This window comes from Pipistrellus hanaki (genome assembly GCF_964339955.1).
Source record: "Pipistrellus hanaki genome assembly, chromosome: 16".
NCBI lineage: Eukaryota > Metazoa > Chordata > Mammalia > Chiroptera > Vespertilionidae > Pipistrellus > Pipistrellus hanaki.
In genome coordinates, this window is record NC_140518.1 from 44,316,299 (window position 1) to 44,340,707 (window position 24,409).

The following is a 24,409-nucleotide window of genomic DNA, read 5'->3' on the forward strand; positions in this document are numbered from 1 at the left end:
GACCACCGACCAGGCGTCCCCTCATTCCCTCTGGGACCTGGTCCGCTGTCAGCTGAGAGAGTACTACCTTTGCTCTCTAGATTTAACTCTACTCCTTTGACTCAATAGTCTTGGATTAGCTGAACAACATTAAGTTTCATTCACAATATTGTTTTCTTAATCCCCTCGCTGCCCCACCTCGCCCTGCAATGGTGTCTCCTCTGAGGGGCCATGGGTATCAGCGGAATAAACTGAAGGACGCAGAATGCCGCAGAATACTGACTTCACCCCTTCTGCGCATTGGATCCTCTCAGAGAATCTGTGTGGGGCCTGGCCACATGGGCCTGGCTCTGTGGTCTAGGGCCAGGCCAAGGCCTAGGACCAGGCAACTAGTTCAAATGCCCTGAGATTCAGGGTGCAAGCAGGGTGAGACTGGCTGCCACAGAGAGCCGTCACTTTGCCATGAATATCCTGGAACACACTGACCGCCTGCACACCCCGGTCAGCCCTCATAGTTCTCGGTTCCTGCGCTCTGAGAGCCAGTGTTCCTGGGAGTTCCCTGGGCTGCCATCCTCAGGCCCAGGCAGGAGAGGACCAGCCCGCCCACCCGTAGGTCCTCTTGAGGCAGTGGGAGCCCCTCTGCTCTCCGTCCTGTGTGTCACCTGCATCGCAGGCTAGCATCGTATGGGGAGCAGTAGAGACACTGTCCAGCCACCCCCCCCCCCCCGGCTTCACAAGCACCCAATGGCCCTGTGTGCCAGGTGCCAGAGAGGTGTCCCCCATGTAAGGAGGAGGAGGCCGGGCAGGGTGTGAGTGTGTGTGTGTGTGTGTGTGTGTGTATGTATGTGTGTGTGTGGCGGGGGAGGAGGGGAGGGCTGTGCAATGACTGCAGAGAGTCCCCACACCACAGACTCAGGAGTACGTGAACCTCAGAGGTCTGTTGTTCCAGAGTCTGGCTCATTTCTGAACAATTATGATTGCAGTCATCTGATTCTAGCACTGAAATACCTATTATTAAGATCCTAATCTATGATCAAGAGAAAAAATAGGTATTTAAGGGGAGGACAGGTGTGCGGTGCTGTGTGCTCCTCGTCATATTAAGAAGAAAACCACAGGGGGCTGAGGGGAGGGTCATGGCAAAAGGAAGGAGGGCGCCTCCCAAGGGCTGAAGCCAGGTCCCAGCTCCTGCTGTGCAGGCAGTGACCCCCCTCTGAGCAGGCCACTCTCTCCTTGAGCCTCGTTTCTTCTCGGGCAAGCTGGGGCTGCAGTACCACCTCACAGGCTTGCTGTGCGCAGTGAAATCAGATAACGCTGTGAAAGTCCTCTGCGAGCTCCCAGCACTAGATAATTATTAGGTATGGCTATCAGTTTGAGAAATTGGCTTTCGTAATGAGCAGCTCAATTAACCTGCAACCTCCCTGCGGGCTCACTCCGGAGGCTTCTCTGGGCTGGACCGCTGCTGGGGTGGGCGTGCGGGGCCCACGGGATGGGCTCGCCCTTGGCCAAGGCTCAGACTTCTTCTCTGAGTCACTGTTGTGCTCAGAGCGGTTTTGAGCCTGAGGGCAGGCGAGTGAGGCCAGTGCAAGGAGGGAAAGGGAAGCGAGTACAAAGGAGTTTGCTCCAGGACCAGGGAGTGGGTGGTGGGCGGTGGGTGGTGGGGGAAGAGTGGCTGAGGGGAGAAGGGGGCATGCCGAGACTGTCTGAAGATTCTGTGCCAGGAGCAGTCCCCACACTGCAGTCTGCTCCGTGTCCCCTGGGTGGTGGTGGGGGCCTGGGGGGGACAGGGGTGCTGAGACACCAGCCCCTCGGGGGCCCAGCGCCTGTGTAGAGGAGGAGAAATAATTCCCCTCCACCCTTCGGAGCTCTTGGCTGAGATCCTTTCTAAGAAAAGACAGAGTAACACAGAAAAACAAACAGAAGTTTGTTAACATGCATACCCACTGCACATATGGGAGAGGCCCAGGAACACTTATTAGCATGTAAACCTCCTGCTGTACACATGGGAGAGACCCAGGGACACTTGTTAGCATGTATACCTCCTGCTGTACACATGGGAGAGACCCAGGAACACTTATTAACATGTATACCTGCTGCACACATGGGAGAGTCCCAGGAACACTAATTTAACATGTATACCTCCTGCTGTACACATGGGAGAGACCCAGGGACACTTATTAACATGTATACCTGCTGCACACATGGGAGAGACCCAGGAACACTCATTACCATGTATACCTGCTGCACACATGGGAGAGTCCCAGGAACACTCATTACCATGTATACCTGCTGCACACATGGGAGAGTCCCAGGAACACTTATTTAACATGTATACCTCCTGCTGTACACATAGGAGAGACCCAGGAATAATTACCATGTATGTATACCTGCTGTACACTGAGCAACTCCCCCAAATGGCCTACCCCACCAAGTTCAATACCCTCTCCGCTAAAGACAGAAGATGCTGGGGACGGGAGCAGTCAGTTTCGGAGGCGAGGGGGAAAAACAAGAAACAGGCCTAAGGTTGCTGTGCAGATTGCAGTCCCGCCTCCTTCCTGTAGGGGATTTCTAAAGATTCACTCGTGCCTTCTTCCTGGCACAGAGGACACCCTCACTGATGGACATGTCCCTGTAGATGTGAATGTGAATGCCTCCTATGCAATGACACCTTCTGCTTGGTGTCCAGAGCTTCTTTGTGTCCGCTGAGTCTTACACACAACCATCCTCACTGATCCTCGCGCTGAAGACACACATTTGGGGTGGTGTGTCTGTTCTCCTCACCTGCCTGGAAGCATCTGGGAAGCCAGCAGGGGGGCAGGGGAGGCGTTTGCAGAAATAATGGGAACCTAGCTGTGCATCTCACCCATTGGCTTCCACCAAGCACGCCGAGGGGACGGACGGTGGGGCCTCGGCTGGACCAGGGCTGAGAAGTTGGGGTCACAGCCGTGGTTCCCTGGCTGTTAGTGTGATGATGAAGGAGTCCTGAGGTCCCTGAGCTTTCCGATCTATGTGTACAAACGTGGACCATCCTGGGGTGAGGGGTTCCCTGGAGCTGGGGCCCAGGATGGCTTGGATGGCTGCAGGCAGTCAGCCACAGGTGGTCTGCCCACGCTCAGAGAGGCTGATTAATGGCTGAGGAGGCTCTGCCTCCAGACTGGAGGCCATGGAGGCTCTCCCATGTCCTTTGCACCAATCCTCTGGTGTGCTTTGTGTTCCCAGCTGCCCAGGTAGCCATTGTGTGCGGACCTGCCAGGCTTTTCCCTGACGCTGCGGGAAGGCAGGTGGCGAAGGTTCTGTGGTTGTTCTGGAGCCGGAGCCGGCTGAGGGCAGAGGCTGCTGTCCCACATCTTGGCCTCCATGGGAGCCGAGCCTCCCCATTGCCTGTCTGTGCAGAGGGACAGCATGAGGGATCTGTGCATGATCCTTTCCTCCTATTTTCTTGCCCAGATCCTGCCAACAGGAGACCACAGCTAGCTCCAGGCCAGGTACCAAGGTTAGGCTCACAATCATCTTGAAAACACCAGGTGGTGGACAGTATCGTGTTTCTCATATTTCCAATGAGGAAGCTGAGGCATGGACAGGTTAATGACCTGTGACCTATGCGGGGCCACACCCCTGAATCAGGGGGGATGCTGAGGGTCCAACCAGTGGCCTGGCTTCAAAAGCTCAGGCTGGGACAGAGGGACTCTCTGAGGACAGACCAAACGCAACCCGGCATGGCTCTGAACAACTTTGAGGGTTAGGTTTCCTTCAACGAGGCAGTAGCACTTTAATTCTGAATATGAGCCTCTTGTAGTCTTGTAGACTGTCCGGTTGCAGAGGCTCAACATGGCAAAAAAACTTGGACTTTATCTGAATCACCCTGCTTTTGGGTGAAATGAAAAATAAGTCAAGAGTTGGATTCTCTTTAATCCTCCATCACATTAGTCTGCTGACGCGGCTGCATTAATCTAAGTGATTAACGGGCAAAGTGGGTCAATCAGCTTAGGCCACAGCCAGGGCTGCGCGCAGGCAGGCCTCCAGGGCTAGCACCTCCTTTGCTGGGGGGGTGGGAGGGAGGGAGTCCCCTAGCTGGCAGTGTGAGTGAGTTTAAGCCATCATTTCCATAAATGTGCTCAATATTGGAGTTGGGTCTCAGTAGATTAGGAGTGGCTTGAAGCTGGAAGTTTTAGAATGTCCTGCTGAGAGGTAAATATTTGCTCAAAAATGATGTGGAAATTTTTTTTTTTTTAAATTCCTGGCCTCAGGTAGGAATCAATCAGTGGGGAAAAAAGAGAACATATGTAATATTTTCAATAATAAAGATTTTTTTAAAATTGTTGTTTAAAAAAAGAAATCTATTTCATAGCTAATGGAAAATTGTACATTTGTGACCAAAACTGAGTATCCACTTAGTTAACACATCTCCTTTGGATGAGCCTGTTCACACACATGCTCAACTTTGCTCCTATCATGTGCAAGAACCTGTGTGTTGAACATTATAGTGATGATTATATATTAGGTATATACCATAGGACAGACATGTCAAAACATGTTATGATCATTAATTATTTTAATTTGAATTAAGCTCACCTGAGATAGGCATTAGCATCTTCATTTTTACAGATGGGGAAAAGAAGCCCAGAACAGTTGAGTAAGTTGTTCAAGGAAACACAGCTTATAAGTGACAGGGCTGGGATTTGAACCCAGGCTTCTGATTGCCATGCTCACATTCCTTAACTGTTAAGCCAAACTGCTTTGGTTTTATAAACCTCATAACAACTGAATAAAGTAAGCGGAAGTATTCCCATTTCACATATTAGGATGCTGAGGCTCAGAGAGCAAATAAGATACAGTCTTCCATCATTGAGTCCTTGTTTGTTTTTTCTTTGTTTTTTCAGTGCTAGTTGTTACCAAGAAGCTGGATTTTGGTCCAGTTGTCATAGCCTGCATCTATTGTAGGTTGTAACAAGTTTGTCTATACACTTTTGCTTAAATTAGTGCTGCATTTGCATATCACACAAGTCCCTTTTTAAAAAATGGAATCTATAGTGTTTTTGGAATTTCTTGGCAATTCTTTGCACAGTTTATGCTTCAGCTCGTTGCACCCAGAGTTTTGGCTGCGGTGCCTCACAAGGATGCTTTTCTGGGGAAAGGGGCTTTGTCTGGTCCCTGTGATGAAGCCGGTGCAGCCCGGTGGGCAAGGGGGACATGTCCTCGCAGCTCATTGGCCCAGGCTTGGGGAGCCCCTGGAGGCGGGCCAGTGAGGGCTGTGGGCAGAAGAATCTTGGGGGACCCCAGGTGTTACTATTTAGGGAAGGCACATACCCAGAGGCACTTGGTTCTGGCATCAGAGTTTGGGAGCGGGTAGAAGCAGGAAACCCTGGGAAATGAGGGAGAGGTGCCAGGAGGAGGGTACCTTAGAGAGATGGGCAACTCACTGCTCACCTCCTAGAAGGTGCTTTAATGCTTCAGGTACCTAGTGTCTGGCCTCCAAACTTCAGGTGGCACAGTAATGTGTCTTTCTGCTCAGAAATTCTGCTTGCATTTCTTTTGTATTTCTACAACTGTTCCCAATGAGGAGGCGGCTGGGGTTGGGAATGCTGACATTGAGAGGTGTGGCCAAAGAGGTTCACCTTCTGACCTGCCTCTGGCCTGCTCTTTTCCCTCAGGGACCTGATGCCCAGAACCCTGGATGGGCAGATCACCATGGAGAAGACGCCCAGCTACTTCGTCACGCGGGAGGCGCCCGCACGCATCTCGGCCATGTCCAAGGACACCAAGCTCATCGTGGTGGTACGCGACCCGGTGACCAGGGCCATCTCGGACTACACGCAGACGCTGTCCAAGCGGCCTGACATCCCCACCTTCGAGAGCCTGACGTTCAGGAACCGGAGCACGGGCCTCATCGACACGTCGTGGAGCGCCATCCAGATCGGCATCTACGCCAAGCACCTGGAGCTCTGGCTGCGCCACTTCTCGCGCCGCCAGATGCTCTTCGTGAGTGGCGAGCGGCTCATCAGCGACCCGGCCGGCGAGCTGGGCCGCGTGCAGGACTTCCTGGGCCTCAAGCGCATCATCACCGACAAGCACTTCTACTTCAACAAGACCAAGGGCTTCCCCTGCCTCAAGAAGGCCGAGGGCAGCAGCAAGCCCCACTGCCTGGGCAAGACCAAGGGCAGGACGCACCCCGACATCGACCCCGACGTGGTGCGCAGGCTGCGAGACTTCTACCGGCCCTTCAACCGCAAGTTCTACCAGATGACCGGGCACGACTTCGGCTGGGATTGAAGGCCCCCCTTCTCCCCTCCTCCCCCCATTCCTTATCCCCGGGCCCGTGTCATTGACCACTTGGCTTATATATTGAGAGAGATTATATGTATGTAAAATGTACAGAAATATATTTTATAATAATTTATTTTTAATTCATAAGCAATTAATTCACTAAGCTGCCTAGCCGCACTCTGTAGAGTTACCTTCATAATCTCTTAACATTCCAAAGTGTTTAACTCTATAATGTTTTGTCCTTATTTTTTCCTCCTCACAATGGATGGTGCTTCCGTTTTCTCCCTCCTTCCCCGTTATATTTAAAAAGAAGAAAAGCACAACTTGAGTTTTTTGTTGTTACGGGTACGCAGCCTTCGATCGCTGTCTGAATTCACTTGCTACCCCCCCCCGAGTGGGTCTCACACCCCCGCTTCCTGCCTGGGTACCACACAGGAGCCGCCTCCGCACGGCTGCCCTCGGAAAGCGCGGCCCCGGGGAGCAGCTTCCTCTCTGCGGGATGCCCTTCCCAAGGTCGCAGATGCCGGGCCCTGGTGCTAGAGTTTCTCCCTGCTCAGCACGTGGGGTTACTGCCTCGGCAGGGACATCCACATCCTTAGAGCCTGTGCGCCAGGGTCCGTGAACTTCAGATTCTGAGTGTGAAGGATGACCCCGCCTCTTCTTGTGCCCTAGTTTCTGTGTCATTAACCAGCTCGAAGTGTATGCAAACGTTAGCCCCTCTTTCCTAGGTCACGTGTGTGAGATGCTCGGGTGCTGCTTTAGAAATAAAGACGGTCTCTTCCATGTGCATGAGTGCACCGTGCTCCGTCCTCCAGGCAGACAGTTCTGCTTTGACACACCAAAGAATCTCCTAGGCGAGCAGAGCCATAGGCACAAACCCAGGGTTTGAGGTGCTGAGGCCCAAAGGGCTCAGGCGCATCCCACGCCATCAGTGTCCACCAAGGTGCTGCCAAGTGCAGAGCCAGATGTGCGGAGCACATCACAATGGGCTGACAGCCCAGTGGGAGAAGAGAGAAGGCCCACAGAGGACAGGTGGCCAGCAGGGGAGGGGAAGTCCTGCTTCATGTCTGGGACCCCTCTCCTGGAACTCCTAGCTCATCGCAGATTGACAATACGGTCTGTGTAGCCAACAGCAAACAGTGAGGTGCAGGAGTGGTGCCTGCAAGGACAGGTTGGGAGAGTGGCCTCGTGCTGCCTGATGCGTGTGCAGCCGTCCTTGTCTCAGCCCAGCCCTCGCAGGGGCTGCCAGAATCCCTGCTACAGACGCAGAATGCTCTCCCCACACCTCTCTGTTGAGAGAGGAGTCGGGGATCTTTTGTGATGACTAGTTAATGGCAATTGGGTAACCACATAGCAATATCACATCATGACACATTCATTTTATCCTCAATTTTCTAAACCAGGATGCTTCTACCATAAAAGAACTGTTATTTGAGTTATACATCCTTCAAGGTGTATGTGGAAAGATACACATATTGTCATAATAGTTGGGTTGTGATATTTACAAAGGACACTTTTTATGCTGTAAGGCGTAACTTGCCCCATAGAGCTAGAAAATTTGTATGAAGAGAAAAACAATTCATCTTTAGAAACTGATCAGAGATGCCACTGGTCTTTAGGTGATGATCTAGCTAGGTTATGCTTAACAGCAAAAGCGTTCCCACTAGGTTCTGTGTGGGAGGAAGGGAATCGGAACTCTGCATTCCCAAGATGTTCTAGTCATTGCCCAGCTTTGTTACTGCTGCTACCAAGTAGGGCAGCACCTGTGCTTAAGGTATTGCCATCATCTCAGCATGGTTCCCCCACTTGTTGCTTGGGTACAAAGATATCTGCATAGGGCGCCAACTGGTTGTGCATCTTTCCAGGAGAAGGCTCATTTGAGCCATGGCTTAGTACACCAAGGTTGCAGTTCCAATCTCCGGTCAGGGAACATATAAGAATCAAGAATTGAATGAATGAATGAATGAATGAATAAGTGGAACAACAAATCAATGTTGTTATTTTTTCTCACTCCCCCCTCTCTCTTCTTTCTAAAAATCAATAATAATAATAATAACAATAATAGAAAATTACTTGCTCAGCCAGCATGGCTTAGTGGTTGAGTGTTGACCTGTGAGCCAGGAGGTCATGGTTCCATTCCTGGTTAGGGCACATGGCCAGGTTGCAGGCTAGATCCCCAGGGTGGGGCATGCAGAGGGCAGCTGATTAATGATTCTCTCTCATCATTGATGTTTCTATTCCTATCTGAAATAAATAATATATATAAAGATGGCTCATTTGAAATAAAACTGAGAATACCTTTTCAGTTACAGTATAAAGTAAAAGTCAGTCTTCACATCTTCCACTTAATTGTGTCCTGTCCTCTTTCTGGACACTCCCGAGATCTGCCCTCACAACGTAGAATTCCTCCTCCTTCTAGCCCCTGCCTTCTCACTAGGCCGAACAGTTTTTGATGAAGTTGTTTGTTCCCTGCCTTAAAACTGAAACAGGAAGTTTTCAGATAGAAAGAGGGTCATTTAGTCATACACACTGAAGTGGGTCAAGATTCTATTCTGGGTCAAGTCCTTGAATCCCAACAGATGTCGATAATTAGCACTGAAGGACCAGAGCAAGTTTTTCTGTGTAAAACAAATAAATCAGACTTCCTGTGTATCTGCTCGTAGGGGTCTGTGAGCTTGCAGTTCTGCCTGCTCTGGACAGGGCCTCTGCCCACAGTGACACCCGCCATGTGAGAGCTGTCGCAGGGCCCGTGCCCCAGGTCTTCCTCTCAGAGAATCTAGGCTACACACTGAAGTAAGCCTTGAGTTCCTTCCTGGTCTAGCAAACTGCAAGGCCACCAGCTTAACCTCAGCTGCCAGAAGACAAGACAGACACCAGCTCATATTTGGCAGTTTGTCCTGGCATGTGTCTTGTGTTCCCTCCAGTTTACAGGAAACACTCTGGTAGTCATTGGGACACTTTATTCCTCTCAGTTTTGTTCCTTTCTCATTAAAAACAAAAACATGAACAAAAAAGTTGGAGGATTGTGTTGTTCCTCTCTTCGTGTTTGTGCAGTGGTCTGTTGACTTGATAGGTGGCACCTGGAAGGTATCTAGGTGCAGAGACGGCATTGGATGATGGAGGGGGAGAAGTTGTCTCCTAGGATTCCCTCAGAGGTACTTTTGAGTGACAGATAAAGTTGAGACAGTTGGAGGAACAGTCTCAGATCCTGCCAGGGTGTTTTCATAAGAAAGAAAAACCAAGGTTCTACTTTAACATTTGTATCTGAAATGCTGACGCTGAAGTCATTGTCTTTTCTTTTTCCTTTCATTTTGTCAAAAAGGATGGTCAATAAAACTTAAAGGTGTGGTTCAATTTTTCTTCACTTTTGTAACATTAATTTATGACTGCATTTCATTCAGCCTCATAATCTAAATACTGTGCAAATTCGAGCAGCGCCTCCTGTAACCTGGATGTTAGAGTAGCCAACATGTGCAAAAATTAAATCACGTATTTTGTCCTATGTCTAACACAATTTAATTTTACACAGAGAAAGACGTTTCTAGGAAAATGAAATTCTGGTAATTGATACTATTTCTTTGTATGAACAAATAAAATATATATTTTACCAACTTGTGGGTACTTTTATGTTTTGCAGACCAACAAGGAAGTGATATTTTATTCAGTAACTAATCACACACACACCCCACAAAGGCATCTGTGGGCAGGTTGACCTTTCACACCTTCCACCTAATTCTGTCCTGTCCTCTTTCTGGCCACTCCTGTGATCAGCTTGAACAGTTCGAGGAGGGTGGGCAGGAAAGCCCTTGGAAAGCATACATAAGCTCTTCCTTCTTCAAGCCCCTGCCTCCTGCACAAGCTGGACAATTTCTGATGAAGTTGTTCCCTTCCTTAACTGAAACAGGAAGTTTTCAGATAGGAGGGTCATTTAGGGTCAAGATTCCATTCTGGGTCAAATTACCCAAGCAATCCACAAACGTCAGGGTGCATTTTTGTAAAGGATACAGGATGGGTGAGACCCTCTGCCCTGGGAGGAGCATAGCTGCCCCAGAGGGCGTGCAGTGCAGGGGTGAGTCCAGGACACCCTGGCCCCTGAGTGGGGCAGCCTTTCAGTGCTGGGTTCTGGCCGGGGCGGGTGCTTGGGGGCTGCCATGTGCGGGCATGGACATGACAGGCGTGATGGAAGCAGAGCATCAGTGGCTGGGGCACCTGGGGCACCCGGACAGGGTGGCATTCCCGTCTTGGGTGTCTGTTATTTTGAGACCCTCCCCTGGAGCTAGAGGTCAAAAGGCCTGCAGAGCTGGGCATTTCTGCCTCAGCTGCCTCAGTGCCTCTCCGCTGTTTTCCTTTCATTTAGCACACATACTTGATGGTTACCACTCACTAGTTCACACAATCACTCTTTTTTTTTTTAATATATTTTATTGATTTTTCACAGAGAGGAAGGGAGAGAGATAGAGAGCTAGAAACGTCGATGAGAGAGAAACATCGACCAGCTGCCTCTTGCACACCCCCTACTGGGGATGTGCCCGCAACTGATGTACATGCCCTTGACCGGAATCGAACCTGGGACCCTTCAGTCCGCAGACCGACGCTCTACCACTGAGCCAAACCGACCTCGGCACAATCACTCTTTTTACTTCTGGTTGAGTTTTAAAGTAGCTGACAACAAATTAATAAGATAATGCTTAACCCCAAGAGTTCTGACTTAAAAAACCACTTTACTGAGGTACGATTGGCATACAAAATTTATACATTTTATGTATACAACTTGATGAGTTATGAAACTATCACCGTAATCAATACCATAAGCATAGTCATCACCTCCACAAGTTTCTTCCTGCCCTCTTCTTTGTTTTTGTGATAAGAACATTTAACATAAGATCCACCCTCATAGCAAGTTTTTTTTTTTTTAATATATTTTATTGAGTTTTTACAGAGAGGAAGAGAGAGAGATAGAAAGCTAGAAACATCGATGAGAGAGAAGCATCGATCAACTGCCTCCTACACACCCCCCAGTGGGGATGTGCCCGCAACCAAGGTACATGCCCTTGACCGGAATCTAACCCGGGACCTTTCAGTCTGCAGGCCGACGCTCTATCCACTGAGCCAAACCAGTTTTGGCATAGCAAGTTTTTAAGTACACAATATAGGCTGGTTAACTACAGGCACCAAGGTGCACAGTAGGTCTCTGGGACTTAATTGCATAACTGAAACTTCATTTAAAAAGCAAACATTATAATCTTAGGTGAAATGCCATGATCTCTGGCCATAAAGAGGAGGTGAGTGTAAACATACACACACAAACAAAACAAAACAAAAAAACCCCCACAAACAAAACCAAAACACAAAAAACAAAAACAAATAAAAAAGCACAATGAAATCAAAGCAATGAGTTCATTTCTAGCCATGCCAGCCTGAGGCTCCTTGGGAGCCGCCAGGGTCGCTTCTGGGAGCCAGTACGTACAAGAGCTGCATCTTGCCAGGAAGGTGAAGGAGAACTGGGGAGGGACCACTTGCCCAGTCTGTTGATGTCGAGTCCACCAGTGCCCCAAATAGAAGCATCCTCTCTAGTAGCGCCGTGGGCTTTCTCACATTAGGGAGGCTGGTCGCACTAAGAAACACATGGGGAGACCAGGTGGGAAATGAGCCTGGCATTTTGGGAACAGGCTGCTGAAGGGGGATCAGGTGGGAAACAGGTCTCCGTGGACTTTTGTTTTTGAAAGCCAGAACTGGAGAGACTGTTCCTTCGAGCCTTGGCACACGCCAGCTGGTGAAATATGTGTGGGCCTCGAGTGCTGACTCAATGTTGCTGTCCATCAATTTGGTGCTTTTTCTATGGTAATAAAACAAACGAAACATCTATTTATCAACCCAATGGCACAGGTTAGAACAGCAATTCTCAAGCTTGGGCAAACACTCGAATGGCTCGGAGAGGTCTTAAGCATGCTGAGCCCGAACACACCTCAGATACCTTACAGTAGGTCGAGGGGCGGGGCCCCAACATTGGTATCTGTAAGAAGCTCCCGAGGTGGGCCTGGAGGGCAATGCCAAGTGAAGTAAGTCAGACAGAGAAAGACAAATACTGCCTGACCTCCTTTATGTGGAAGCTAAGTAAGACAAACTCTGAGAAACAACAGAATGGTGGTTCCCAGGGGCTGAGGGATATTGGGAGGGGAAGTAGGGAGAGATTGGTCAAAGGTATAAACGTTCAGCCCTAAGCTGAGCAAGTTGGGGGATCTAATGAACAGCATGGGGAGTATAGCTAAGAATTCTGTATCATGTATTTGAATGTTCCTAAGAGAACAGAGTTTAACTGTTCTCACCACAAAAAATAGAAATTCTGTGACAGTGATACCATTATAATAACCTGGTTATTACTAACAGGACAGGAGGAAAGGGAAGACCAGATAATGTAGACATGCCACGTATCCAGCTTTACCAGGAAGCTGCAGTTAACACTGTCCAAGTCTGTTCCCTGCAGATCACTGGGGATGGGACTGGACAATAGACGCATGCCCAATAGGTCTGGGTGATGTGGGAAGGTGCTTAATTGTCTGTCACACCAGGAACAAGCCAGGGGCCAGAATAGGCATGGCCACTTCCAGAGCACAAAACCTGAATATTTAAATTTCTGGAAAAAAGGAACTCCTCTTCTCTTCTCGTCTCTTCTCTTCTCGTCTCTTCTCTTCTCTTCTCTTCTCTTCTCTTCTCTTCTCTTCTCTTCTCTTCTCTTCTCTTCTCTTCTCGTCTCGTCCCTTCCCTTCCCTTCCCTTCCCTTCCCTTCCCTTCCCTTCCCTTCCCTTCCCTTCCCTTCCCTTCCCTTCCCTTCCCTTCCCTCCCCTCCCCTCCCCTCCTGTCTTTCTCTCTCTCTCTCTCTCTCTCTCTCTCTCTCTCTCTCTCTCTCTCTCTCTCTCTCTCCCACCCCCTGGACTCCTGTTGCAGAGGGCGAGCTCCCCTGTACCCACATGGCTAACTCACACACGGACTAATGGACTGTGATTAGCCTCATGCTGTACCGGACTCAGTTCCACCATGGAATGGACGCTCTGGACACTGGCCCTCCTTCTGGCTCTACTGAACCCCATTTTTCAGGACTGGGTTAAGAAACATGGAACTTTACACCGAGAAATGTAACTCCACAAAAATAAAGCCTTTTACCACATCTAATCCTCCTGGGGGGTGGGAGCTCTGAAAGTGTCCATTCCAGCAGTGCCCCAAGAACCCCACTTCCACTACCAACAGAAAAATTCAGTTCTCTGCTAACAATAGGTTGGGGGTGGTAGCTAATGCAATAGGGTCATCATTTTACAGTGCATACATAGATCCAATCAACACATTGTACATTTATTTTTAAAAATTTTTAAATATATATTTTATTGATTTTTTTCAGAGATGAAGAGAGAGGGATAGAGAGTTAGAAACATCGATGAGAGAGAAACATCAATCAGTTGCCTCTTGCACACCCCCTACTGGGGATGTGCCTGCAACTGTGGTACATGCCCTGGACCGGAATCAAACCCGGGACCCTTCAGTCCCCAACCGATGCTCTATCCACTGAGCAAAACTGGCTTCAGCAGCACATTGTACACTTTAAACGTATATAATATTATGTGCCAGTTATATCCCAACAATGTTGTAAACAATTTTAAAAATAAAAGAGCTCCACAAGCGATTCCCACATACAGCCACGACAAAGAGCATGTTCTCACAGCATGGCTTCTGGCCCACATCAGCCTTCCCATGGCCCTTAGTAGACATGCAGATTCTCAGGCCCTCCCTCAGACTCACTGAATCAGGAACTATGGCTTTAACAAGCATTCCAGATGATGGTGATTGCTGCTAAAGTAAGGTGTTGATGGGTGTCATAACATTTTAAAGCTACAGAGCTTGAATTTCTAATCAAGTACATTTTCTTCTGCACTACTCTCTTCACCAATAAAGTCAGGTACCAAGCAGTCACCCCTCATCACTCTGAATCTCCCTTAAGGGAAACCCTGGCATAGTCAACCTTAGCATTTCAAACAGTGGCCATGTGCCCCGCATCCCTCACCCTGCCAGACTCTCTTTTATCACTCAGCCCCTAAGTCCTCATCTAGCGTGTTCCTAGAATGATAGACTTGGGTATCATAAAGGTTTTTTTTAATAATGAGCTAAAATTCTTTAAATCTCTAATTTTACCTCATCTTCTAGATTCAGTCTTTAACAATATATATTCTCAGGATTTTGCATATGATTAATAATTATTTATTTCTCATCCTTCACAACTAAATACACACCGCCTCCCTAAAGTCCGCTGATGGGCCATTCAAGGTTAAAGATTTCATCTGGCCATCCTTTTCTCAATAATAATAATAAGCTTATCTAAACCCACAGTTCCTATCATTAGCATCTAGTTTTATTTTTCCATTCTCACTCATTTTTAGGCATGAAATATTGTTATGTTATTGCACAAAGTCTGCTGTAGTAACATATCTGTGGGTACAAAACCTGCATCTCCCACTTGAGAGCTTGAGATGTTTTTGTTCCCATCCAGCAGTCTATTTTCATGTGAACTAAGTGACTTAAGGACCTCAGTGCCTGGTTCTCTAGGAAGGTGAGTACAAGGCACTGAAGACCCTGCCTCTGCCTTTATACCTGTGTCAACACATCTGAGGCTCCTTGTGTATTCCTGTGAGGTCCCCGTGCCCAGACTCCAGTGTCCCTCGTGCTATGTAGAAGCTGTTATAGTTTCTCCATGGAAGCCTAACCTCAAGACATTAGGCCTTTTGTGCTTTCTCTTTCAATATACTTAGCAAGAGAAGAGATAATAGAGGACACCAAATCTCCATTAAAAGCAGGAAGGCTTCGGAAGTTCTTGAGAAGGGGAGTTGTGTGAGGGGAGGGATGTTCAGAGAAGTTGATTTTGGATGTGATATTCCATATGAATTGGAGCAAGAAGTGGCTGCAGTCAGAGATAGATTGATTCATTCAATAAATATTTATTGAATGCCTAATGTTGCTAGGAACACAATGCTAGATAAGACACATTTCCTACTTCAAGGAATTTGTATTCTATGGAGGAGCTGAAGATGTAACCTGAATATAGTGAGACAAGGGTCATGACAAGGTGTTGTGGGAAACCAGGACAGCCATACCTAACCTTATTTAGGATAATGTAGGGTAAAAGTAGGGTCAAATCTACAAATCTGGGAGGATTTAGCTAGATGATGATTAGAAGCAGGTAGGGAGGCAGAGGGAATCATATGCAAAGATCTAGATGTGAACAAAGACGGCCTATTGGGAACTGCCATTCAATGTGGGTGTAGCATAGAGTGCATAGGGGAGGGGAGACAGGTGGTTCTGGGGGGATAAGTAGAAGATTGTACATCAGACACATTTTCAGTGGCCCAACTGCTTTTGAGCTCAGGATTCTTCAACCCAGTTGCTGCCTGACACTTCTATTTGGATGTATTTATAAGCATCTCAAGTAAAAACATGCCCAAAATTGAACTCTTGGTTCTCTTTACTAAATCTTCTCCCCTAATCTCACCTGCTCAAGAGTGCTCCAGCTAGAAAACATGGAGTCCTATCTGGCCATCTCTTTCTTTCACATTCCTCATCTCCAATCCATCTCTAAGTCCTATTAAGACAACTTCCAGAAATTCTCCCAAGTCCATTCACCTATTTCTATTTTCTTTGACACCTCCACCTGGTACAAGCTACATTCTGTTTCCCTGGACTCCTGCAGTGGCTTTACCTGATGTGGTGCCCCACATAGTCCATCCTGCTCTTTCCAATCTATTCTGTTCCCAACAGTTTGGGGGATCTTTTAAAAACTCAGATTGCACTGTGCATTCCTCCAGCTAAAAGCCCTTAAGTAGCCATCGTTATGTTTCAGATAAATCCTAACTCTGTGTCTTGGAAGTCCAGCCTAATTTAAGCACTTGTCTCCTTGGTCCCCATGCTTTAGCCACAATAGTCTTCTTTTAGCTCCTGTGAGGGTTACATTCTCTTTGTGGATGCCTTTCTTCCAATTCTTTGCCTGGATAACTCGTACTTTTTTCTCAGATCTCAATGCCCCACCTGTATGAATTCCTCAGGAGGCCTTCTCTAACTACCTGTGGTGGATGGTTATGCAGTGAGCCACACCTCCTGGGAGTTGTACTCTTGGGCAGTCCTCTCTCACACTGACTTGGTGCTGGAACTATGACTGCTTTAACCAATGGAATACAACAGAAACAAGGCTGTGGCTATTCTAGAATAAGCCTTCCATTGGCTTGGCCTCTTCTGCTTCCTCGCTGAAAACATCCACTCACTCTTGTGATGCTTTCCTTTGGAACCCATTCCTTAAGTAGCCCAAAATCCTTGGAGAGATCACGTGATCACATGTAGGTATTTTAATCAACAGTCTTAGCTGAGCTCTCAGTAGACAGGCGGCCTCAATTGCCAGCCACATTAGTCAGCTGTCTTGGATGTTTTAGCCACTCAAGCCCCCAGCCAACTGTAGCTATACTCAATATCCTATGTATGGAACAGAAGAACTGTCTAGCTGAGCCTAGTCAGTCAATAAAATTGAGAGAAATTACTAGTATAACTGCTTTTTGTTTTAAGCCACTAAGTTTTGGGGTGGTTTGATATGCAATAATAGATAATTGGAATAATTTCCAATCTAAATAAACTTTTAACTCAGAGAATGCAACTTAGAAGTTCCTATTTATCTGTTGAATGAAAGAATAAGAGGTTTAGATTATATCCTGAGGGAAAAGGTATACATTTTTAAAGAGATGTGTGATAACACAGTTTTACATGATAAAAAAAAGTGATATTTTAAAATCTAGCTTTTAATTAGGGCAGAAAATTTTTTAGTTTTTCTATGGATAAGAAACAAAGACTTTTGGTATTGAAAAGAGAAGGCTTTGGGCTAAGTCTGGGTGAGAGAAAATGACACAAGAAAGTTTAAGTTACTGAAAAGGTGATTTCCTTAGACAGAGAAAAAATGAGTTAAAGAATTTTATTTTTTGAAATGGGCTCTAGAGAGGCATTAAGAAGATAGAAACCTAGAGTGGAATTCATGGAGGCAAACTTGGTTCTGAAAGTGTCCTCCAGGGCCATGGAGCGAGGCCAGGTCCTAAGAGAGAGACGTGTAGATTCCTCATGGTGGAAGAGTGGTTAAGCCTGGGTGTTAGCTTCCTGTGGCTGATGTAACAAAGAGCCACAAACTGGGTGCCTAAAAATTCCAGCAATGTATTATCTCACAGTTCTGGAGGTCAGACATCTGAAATCAGGGTATGAGCAGCGCCATGCTCCCTCTGAAGCCTTTAGCTGAGATCCTTCCTCACTTCCTCCAGCTTTGGTAGCCCAGGCATTCCTTGGCTTGTGGCAATAAAACTTCAGTCTCTGCCTCTGCCTTCACATGGCCAACGTCTTCTGTGTCTGTCTTGCTATTGTATAACATTCTTCTCTTTGTCTGTGTCTGACTCCAAATTTCCTTCTTCATATGAGGACCTCAGTCATATTAGACCCACGCTAAGGACCTCATCTTAACTTGTTTACATCTGCATGTTATTTCCCAACATGGTTACATTCAGAAGTGCCAGGTCTTAGAACATCAACATAGGTTTTTTTGGGATACAATTCTACCCATACATTGTTACACAATTTAAGTTGTTACTGGGAGATGCTCTAATTCCTTTCCAATCTGCAACCCAAAAGCATTTTTTAACCACTATGGGCTTCGTAAACCTTTGCAATGAAATATCAGAGATTTTTGGGGATGAAGTGAGGGTTTGGGGATTGAGTTAGAGAGAGAAGACATGTACCACAAGGCTCCCTCAGGATATTTCTTATTTCTTATTCCTCAGAAATAAGAGGCAAGAGCCTGGGCTCCTGCAGTGCTGTCCTAGTTATCTCATTTGGCTATGAAAGAAAAGCATGAACTTGGAAGGCTATGGAACTTGGAAGAAAATCAAGTTACAATCAGATTAGCACTTTAGAAAGATGATGTTGGCAGCTGTGTGGAATATAGATTGGAATAATGAGGAGGAGGGACCAAGGGGTCAGTTGGAGCTGTTGCAGTGACTCAGATGAAAGATGATGGTAGCTGGGCTAGGGTGATGGATTAGAGGTTGGGGGAAGTCATGGGAACCATGGAGGGTCGATTGAAGGAATTTAGAGGGTAAGGAGGCATCAAGGATGACAAACAGGCTTATGGCTTAAACACCTGGATGGATATTAACACTGAAGCTTAGCTGAGACACTAAGAAGGAGGAACACTTTACTGCAGTAACATGAAGGTTAAGAATGAGGGCCAAGGTGGGGTAATGCTGGAGCAGGACTCTGGCTTGCTGACTAACCCCTGCTTTTCCAGTTGGCCTTCTCCCCCAAATGTCATGGTATGTGCACTGTCAGACTGAATACGAAAGATCCTTAAGCATCTGAGAGCACAGAAGGGCAGACTGAACTGGGGACGATTGCATCATCTTATTGAGTTTTTAATCATCATTTATTGTTTAAAGGATTTTTTTAAACATCATTTATTGTTTATAGGATTATGCCAATTAATGATTCATGGGTAGAAATGTATGCTCAATAGTAACAGAACATTGTCACCTTAAACGTTTGTTTTTAAAGGCTTATCAGGCTCTTAGAGATGCAGGCATTTGGGCAGTATCAGAATAATATGTTACATGTGTCAAGAGACAGGTGCTTTAAATTGATGATTGGTGATTTAGTATAGTGTGATACTTCATTAACCCTCATCACAACATGGTAATTGTAAAGCATCTAGTTGATAACATTAACATCTGACAAGCTCATCCATAGGATGAACTATCATCTATGTCTATGTCTATGTCTAAGTCTATGTCTATGTCTATGTCTATGTCTATGTCTATGTCTATGTCTATGTCTATGTCTATGTCTATGTCTGTCTATGTCTATATCTATATCATCTATGTCTATACTACAAGTCAGGAATAATAAGCTCTATACAAGTGCCATCTTGATTATCCTGAATGTAAAGATCCATTTGGGTCTTTGTCTTCTGCCCAGATGACCATTTACTTATGTCTTGTTAGGGTCTGACCATGGGGACACAGGAGAAGAGGAACCTAGAGGCTTGTGAGGCTGGAGACTGATGTTTAGTCTCACAGTATCAGTCTGTTCTTTCCTCAATTTTCACAATTTGAGTTTCTTACACCTTCTGCAGGCTCAGCCCATTCCACTCCAGATTTGGAGCTCTGTGCCAGCACTTACTGTCTCTGTTTCCTTGGGGGAAATTGCTAAATCTCTCTGAACCCAAGATTCCTTAACAGCTGATTGGAATCCATGTTACTGACCTAACAAGTTTATAAGGATTAAAAGAGATTTTATCTGCAAAATACTTATCATATTATCTGGCACAACCAATATTTGATAAACATTGCTTTCCTTCACTCACCCCTCCTGAGTCAATTTCCATCAAGTTGGGACTGGTATCTAAGTCTCAGGTTCCTTTTGGTGGTAACCAAAAAAATGCCCTTTGGGTATAGCTAGCCTTTTGTGTTCTAGGGTAAATCCACTCGACCCAGGGACCTCAGAGCTATGGGAGTCCCTCCTGCCCATTGGCCTTGTTTACCTGCTTTAGGATTTCATATTTGCTCTGGAGTAAAGAATGCCCTGGTCTCCTCTGTGTTCAGGTAACACTTACACTCAGCTCTTTCTCAAACTCTTCTAGCACTTTCCTCTCTAGCCCCGGGCCTTGAGCCCAGCAGGGTGGCCAGTCTGTGCTCTGTAGTTCTCACCAGTTCTCACCCCCTGCTTGGCAGCTTGTGGACATCTGGTCCCCACACGCACCAGATTAACCCTCCAGGTGAGTTCCTGAGCTTGCCCAGCCTTGACCTGTACACCCCTTGGCACCTTCCACTCCTGCCCTGCTCCCCATCACTGACAGCCGAGGGGACACTGGCAGGAAGGTTGCACAGGCAACCACATGTGAAGAGAGGCTGCAAATGTTGACTTAGCTGAGCCTGTGAAAGTGGGAAGATAAGCCTTAAATTTCTTGTCACAGAGGAAAATCTATGGACTCAAGAGATGCCTCTTAGGTATTGTAATCACTCCTCAATCAATCGCCATACCCCCACAAGGAAATGCTTCTGATCCCCTTATCTCCTTGCCACCTCCCTCACCTGCAATTTCTTGCCAGACTGCCTGGAACCCTGACCTTTCCCAGCCCCCTTTCTCTTGCCCCTTCCTCCCCTGCAGCCCAACTCAAACCTCATCTTCAAAAAATCCATTATCGAAGGTTTAAGTGCACACACAGTCATCTCCTTTGAACATCTCCTGCCCATTTTCCCAACAATACGTGCTTTAGCACTTGGTAATTCAGCGCACTGCCTGTCCTCAGGTTTACTGTCTCACACTAGTTCCCATTCTGAGGATGTTTGTAGCCCTCTCTACCACTCTGTGCCAACACCACAGCATCCCACGTGATTACGGGAAGAACCTCCCTCTAGGTGTGTGCCCCTGGTCGCACCTTGACACAGTGACCACCACAGTGCACCCAGTTGGGTATTTCAGATCCTTTGGTGATTCCCACCATTTGCAAGAACCAATCTACATTCTGTCATGGGATGGCACACACTTTGTCATGATCTGTGCCCTGGCCACCTCTTCCTCTTTCCTAATGACAAGAAAAAAAAAAATTGTGATGTTCTAAGTTAAAATCACAACGAGAGAGAAAGAGAGAGAGAGAGAGAGAGAGAGAGAGAGAGAGAGCGCCAGCTTGTTAATAACAGCTGTGGGCCAGCTCAGTGTAGGTTGGAATTTGGGGTAAATTTCCAGGTGGTTATTTCCGTGATTATTCTAAAGGAAAAATTGCCAGGTGCCTCCAACCCTAGGAACCTCTGTTTATTTAAACATGAACTTTCTGGACTTGCCCACAGCCATCCAAGAGAGCAGGCACTCCTTCCTAGGACTCTGGGCCTGCCCGGAGCCAGATCCTTTCACTCTCTCCTGCCCCTATTGTCTGTAGTGATAAAGACTAACAGGGTCACGAGGAAAACACAATGTGTCCCAAAGGTCTAACTAGAATTTTGGGGAACATATAGGTAAAATATTACAATTTTACCTATATGTTCCCCAACAGTCTAGTTTAGCACTTCTTAGTTGGGATTCAGGAATCTGTATTTTAACAACTCCACCAGGTGATTCTCATCATGAGAGAAGTTTGGGAAACACTGGTCTATGGGAAGAGCTAGGGCTTATGAAGTCTCGTTGGCAATCGCAACAGCACATGGGAGCTCCACAGCTGACAATAAAGCTCAATGGTTCTAACTCTCCCTTCCCTTAGCTTCCTCTTCCTTGAGACAAATACCCATCACAGGCCAGAGTGTGCACGTGTGTGCATGTCTGTGCGTTGGGTGGCAACCCCTTTTTTCTGAATAAATCCTTTTAGGTGAAGAAACACCCAGTAGATATTAATTTTCAGACAACAACTGCTAATGTAAATCCTTCAGAACAGCTTATCTCTTTCTCCCCCTCCCACTTGAAGTACAAACACACATTTGCAAAACCCAGGGACAGCAGGCCCATCTTTCCTACCTAGCCATGCTGCTGTGGGTTAGACTCCTTGCCCACAAATAGTCTCCCCGCCCCCCTCACCCCTTTTTCTTCTTCTCCTTCCCCCTCCTCTTCCTTCTTTTTCTTCTTCTAACGATGGCCTGATAAACCCTTTCTTTTCAGCCATAAAGTTATAGTTTTGTTTAGTACTGTCTTCATCAGCCTCCACCCCTGTTCACAAGCTCTGCTCTGGCTACAGGGAGCATTTGCTTCTAGAATAGCTCCTTGCTTTGCATGTGCAATTTCTCCTTCTTTTCTCAAACTCTTCTATGCACTTTCATTCTGCGTTCACATCTGCTTTTTCCTTTTCATTCATTTTAAAATCTGTGAAGTATACATGCAGACAATTACATAAAACATCTGTGGGCAGTTTATCAGCTGTCCTGTTTATATTTACTCAGATAAGGAAATAGACCATTATCAGCACCCCACATGCCCCCTGATGTCCCTCTCTGATGGTATCCCCTCACCTTTCCCAAGAGATTCCCAACATCCTAACAATTGTGATCATACTTTTCTGACTTTCTTGAGTCCTGCCCCAGTGAATATGGGACCCTCAGCAGTAAGGATTAGTTTTGCTCGTTTTTCAACTTTACGTGACTGAAACCATATTCTTTTGCGTCAGCTTCCTTCACTCACCATTGTGCTGGGGAGCACCATCTGTGCTGTGTGTGTAACTGTGGTTCTATCTTATTCCCTCCTGTATCTAATTCCATGAATATACCATATTTGATTCATATCACTGCTAATGGACATTAGGGTTTTGTCCGCTTGATTTATTCTTCTTCACAGTGTTTCTCTATCACTAGCATATTACTTAAAGTCCACCTTTCTCTAACTGAATGTAAGTCGCACGAGAGCAGAGACCGTTTTGTTAAATATTGGATTTCCAGAACCGACCCAGAGCCTGGAACATAGTAGGTGCTCAAAGGAGGTGTTGAATGTATGAATGCTGACAAACTCTTCCTGTTCCTGAGAGGTGTTCCTCAAGCATTTCCTCCTCCTCCAGGCCCTTATCAGCTTCTCCAGGCAGAAGGTCAGCAGCACCTCAACAATAGCATTCTGGTGGTTGAGTACTTAGGCGGTGTGCTAATACACATGATCTCAGTGACTGCTCCCACTCTTCCGAGAGAAGGCAGTCTTATTACCCCCATACTACAGAGCCAGACACCATCATTTAAGAAAGCTGTCAGGCCCTCCGTCACAGAGTTTGGAAAGGAGGAGTCAAATCAGTGATTGATTTCCGAGGTGCGGTTCTTTGTTCCAACGACATACTGATCCCCATTAGACTAATTCTGTCCATAGATGCATTCAGTTTGGCTCACCAGGGTTTTGCCACTGAAAACAAAATTTTATTGGAAAAAAAAAAAAAAAAGGTGTGTTTTGTAGCATGATCCCCAGATGGTTGTCCAGATGCTAGTCTGGATGGTCATTCCACCGTTTGGCAGTTCGGTCAATTTGCATATTACACTTTCATTATATTGTTACTCGTTAAAGATATTTTTAAAAGTGGAGATTTTTCACAGAGTTGTAAGAAGTCTTAGTACAGTATTAGTGATAGGCCAAAGCTCAGAAAGGCAACATAAACCTTTAAAGTAGTTATTTAGCTTCCAGCTAGCTCAGCCAAGCTTACACCCATCTACCAAGTCTGTTCTTTCCAGTTGAATATTCTGCCTCAATGCTATTAAAGCAACTGTGAGCAAGAACAGTGTGCCTTGGGGACCGTGAACCACTTCCTCTTCAGGGCAGCCCTCCCCAACCCTTCCCTGTTCCCCTCTCCCAGGCCTGGGGGCTGGGCCTCTTCTTTGAAGCTGTCCTGCAGATTAGGAAATCTATTCAAACTCTTCATGGGCCATTAACATTTTTCTTTTGGCTTGGCCTTCTGTGAAGAGACTGCCCTGTTTCAGAGGAAAGAAACATAAATACATCCTTGAAAAAATAAATTTTGGCCTGAAGAGTTTGTAAAATTCACTTCTTTATCATCTTGATCATCTCCAGTCCCTAAATCGGCGAAATAACATTTCAAAATGTCATAAAATAAAGTGGCCTGGATACTCGGTGATTGATTTGGGGGGTCTGACAGCTCTAGTACTTAGCTTGGAATTTATGAATCAAAAGCTTTAAAACTTAACCCAAGAAAGTTTTTTTAAGTACTGCTATTTCCACCTAATTAAGAACTGTCATACAAACATGATTTATTTACAGCTATCATTCATCCAAGTTTTTTTTTTTTCTTTTTTTTTTTTAATTTTTAATGACTTTTGTGCATTAACTCAAAGGGCTTTTAAAATATATTATCTTTTCCTTTCTGGATAAGAAATTAATGCCTACTTATCATATAAAATTTAGAAACTATAGAAAAATATAACGAGCACATAAAAATTACTTGAATCTCACCACCTCAAGGCAATCATGGTGAACACTTATATGATTATATTTTCAATTTTTTTGTGTGCACAGTAATATGTAAATTTATATATGTATATTATAAAACCTGCTTAATTGTATATATATATACACTAGAGGCCCAATGCACAAAATCCATGTAAGAATAGGCCTTCTTCTTCCAGGCTGCTGGTACCAGTTTCCC

The 24,409-nt window shown here is 46.2% G+C and overlaps 1 protein-coding gene across 2 annotated transcripts in view; it reads left to right on the plus strand.

Moving 5' to 3' along the window:
* Window positions 1-9,851, plus strand: part of HS3ST3B1 (heparan sulfate-glucosamine 3-sulfotransferase 3B1) — a 41,684-nt gene extending 31,833 nt beyond the window's left edge. For both annotated transcript variants that reach the window (XM_084861445.1, XM_084861446.1), the window contains one exon: window positions 5,628-9,851. In XM_084861445.1, the coding sequence (XP_084717571.1) occupies window positions 5,628-6,246 (619 nt within the window). In that variant the 3' untranslated portion in view covers window positions 6,247-9,851. The remainder of the gene's footprint in view (window positions 1-5,627) is intronic.
* The last annotated feature ends 14,558 nt before the right edge of the window (window positions 9,852-24,409 follow it).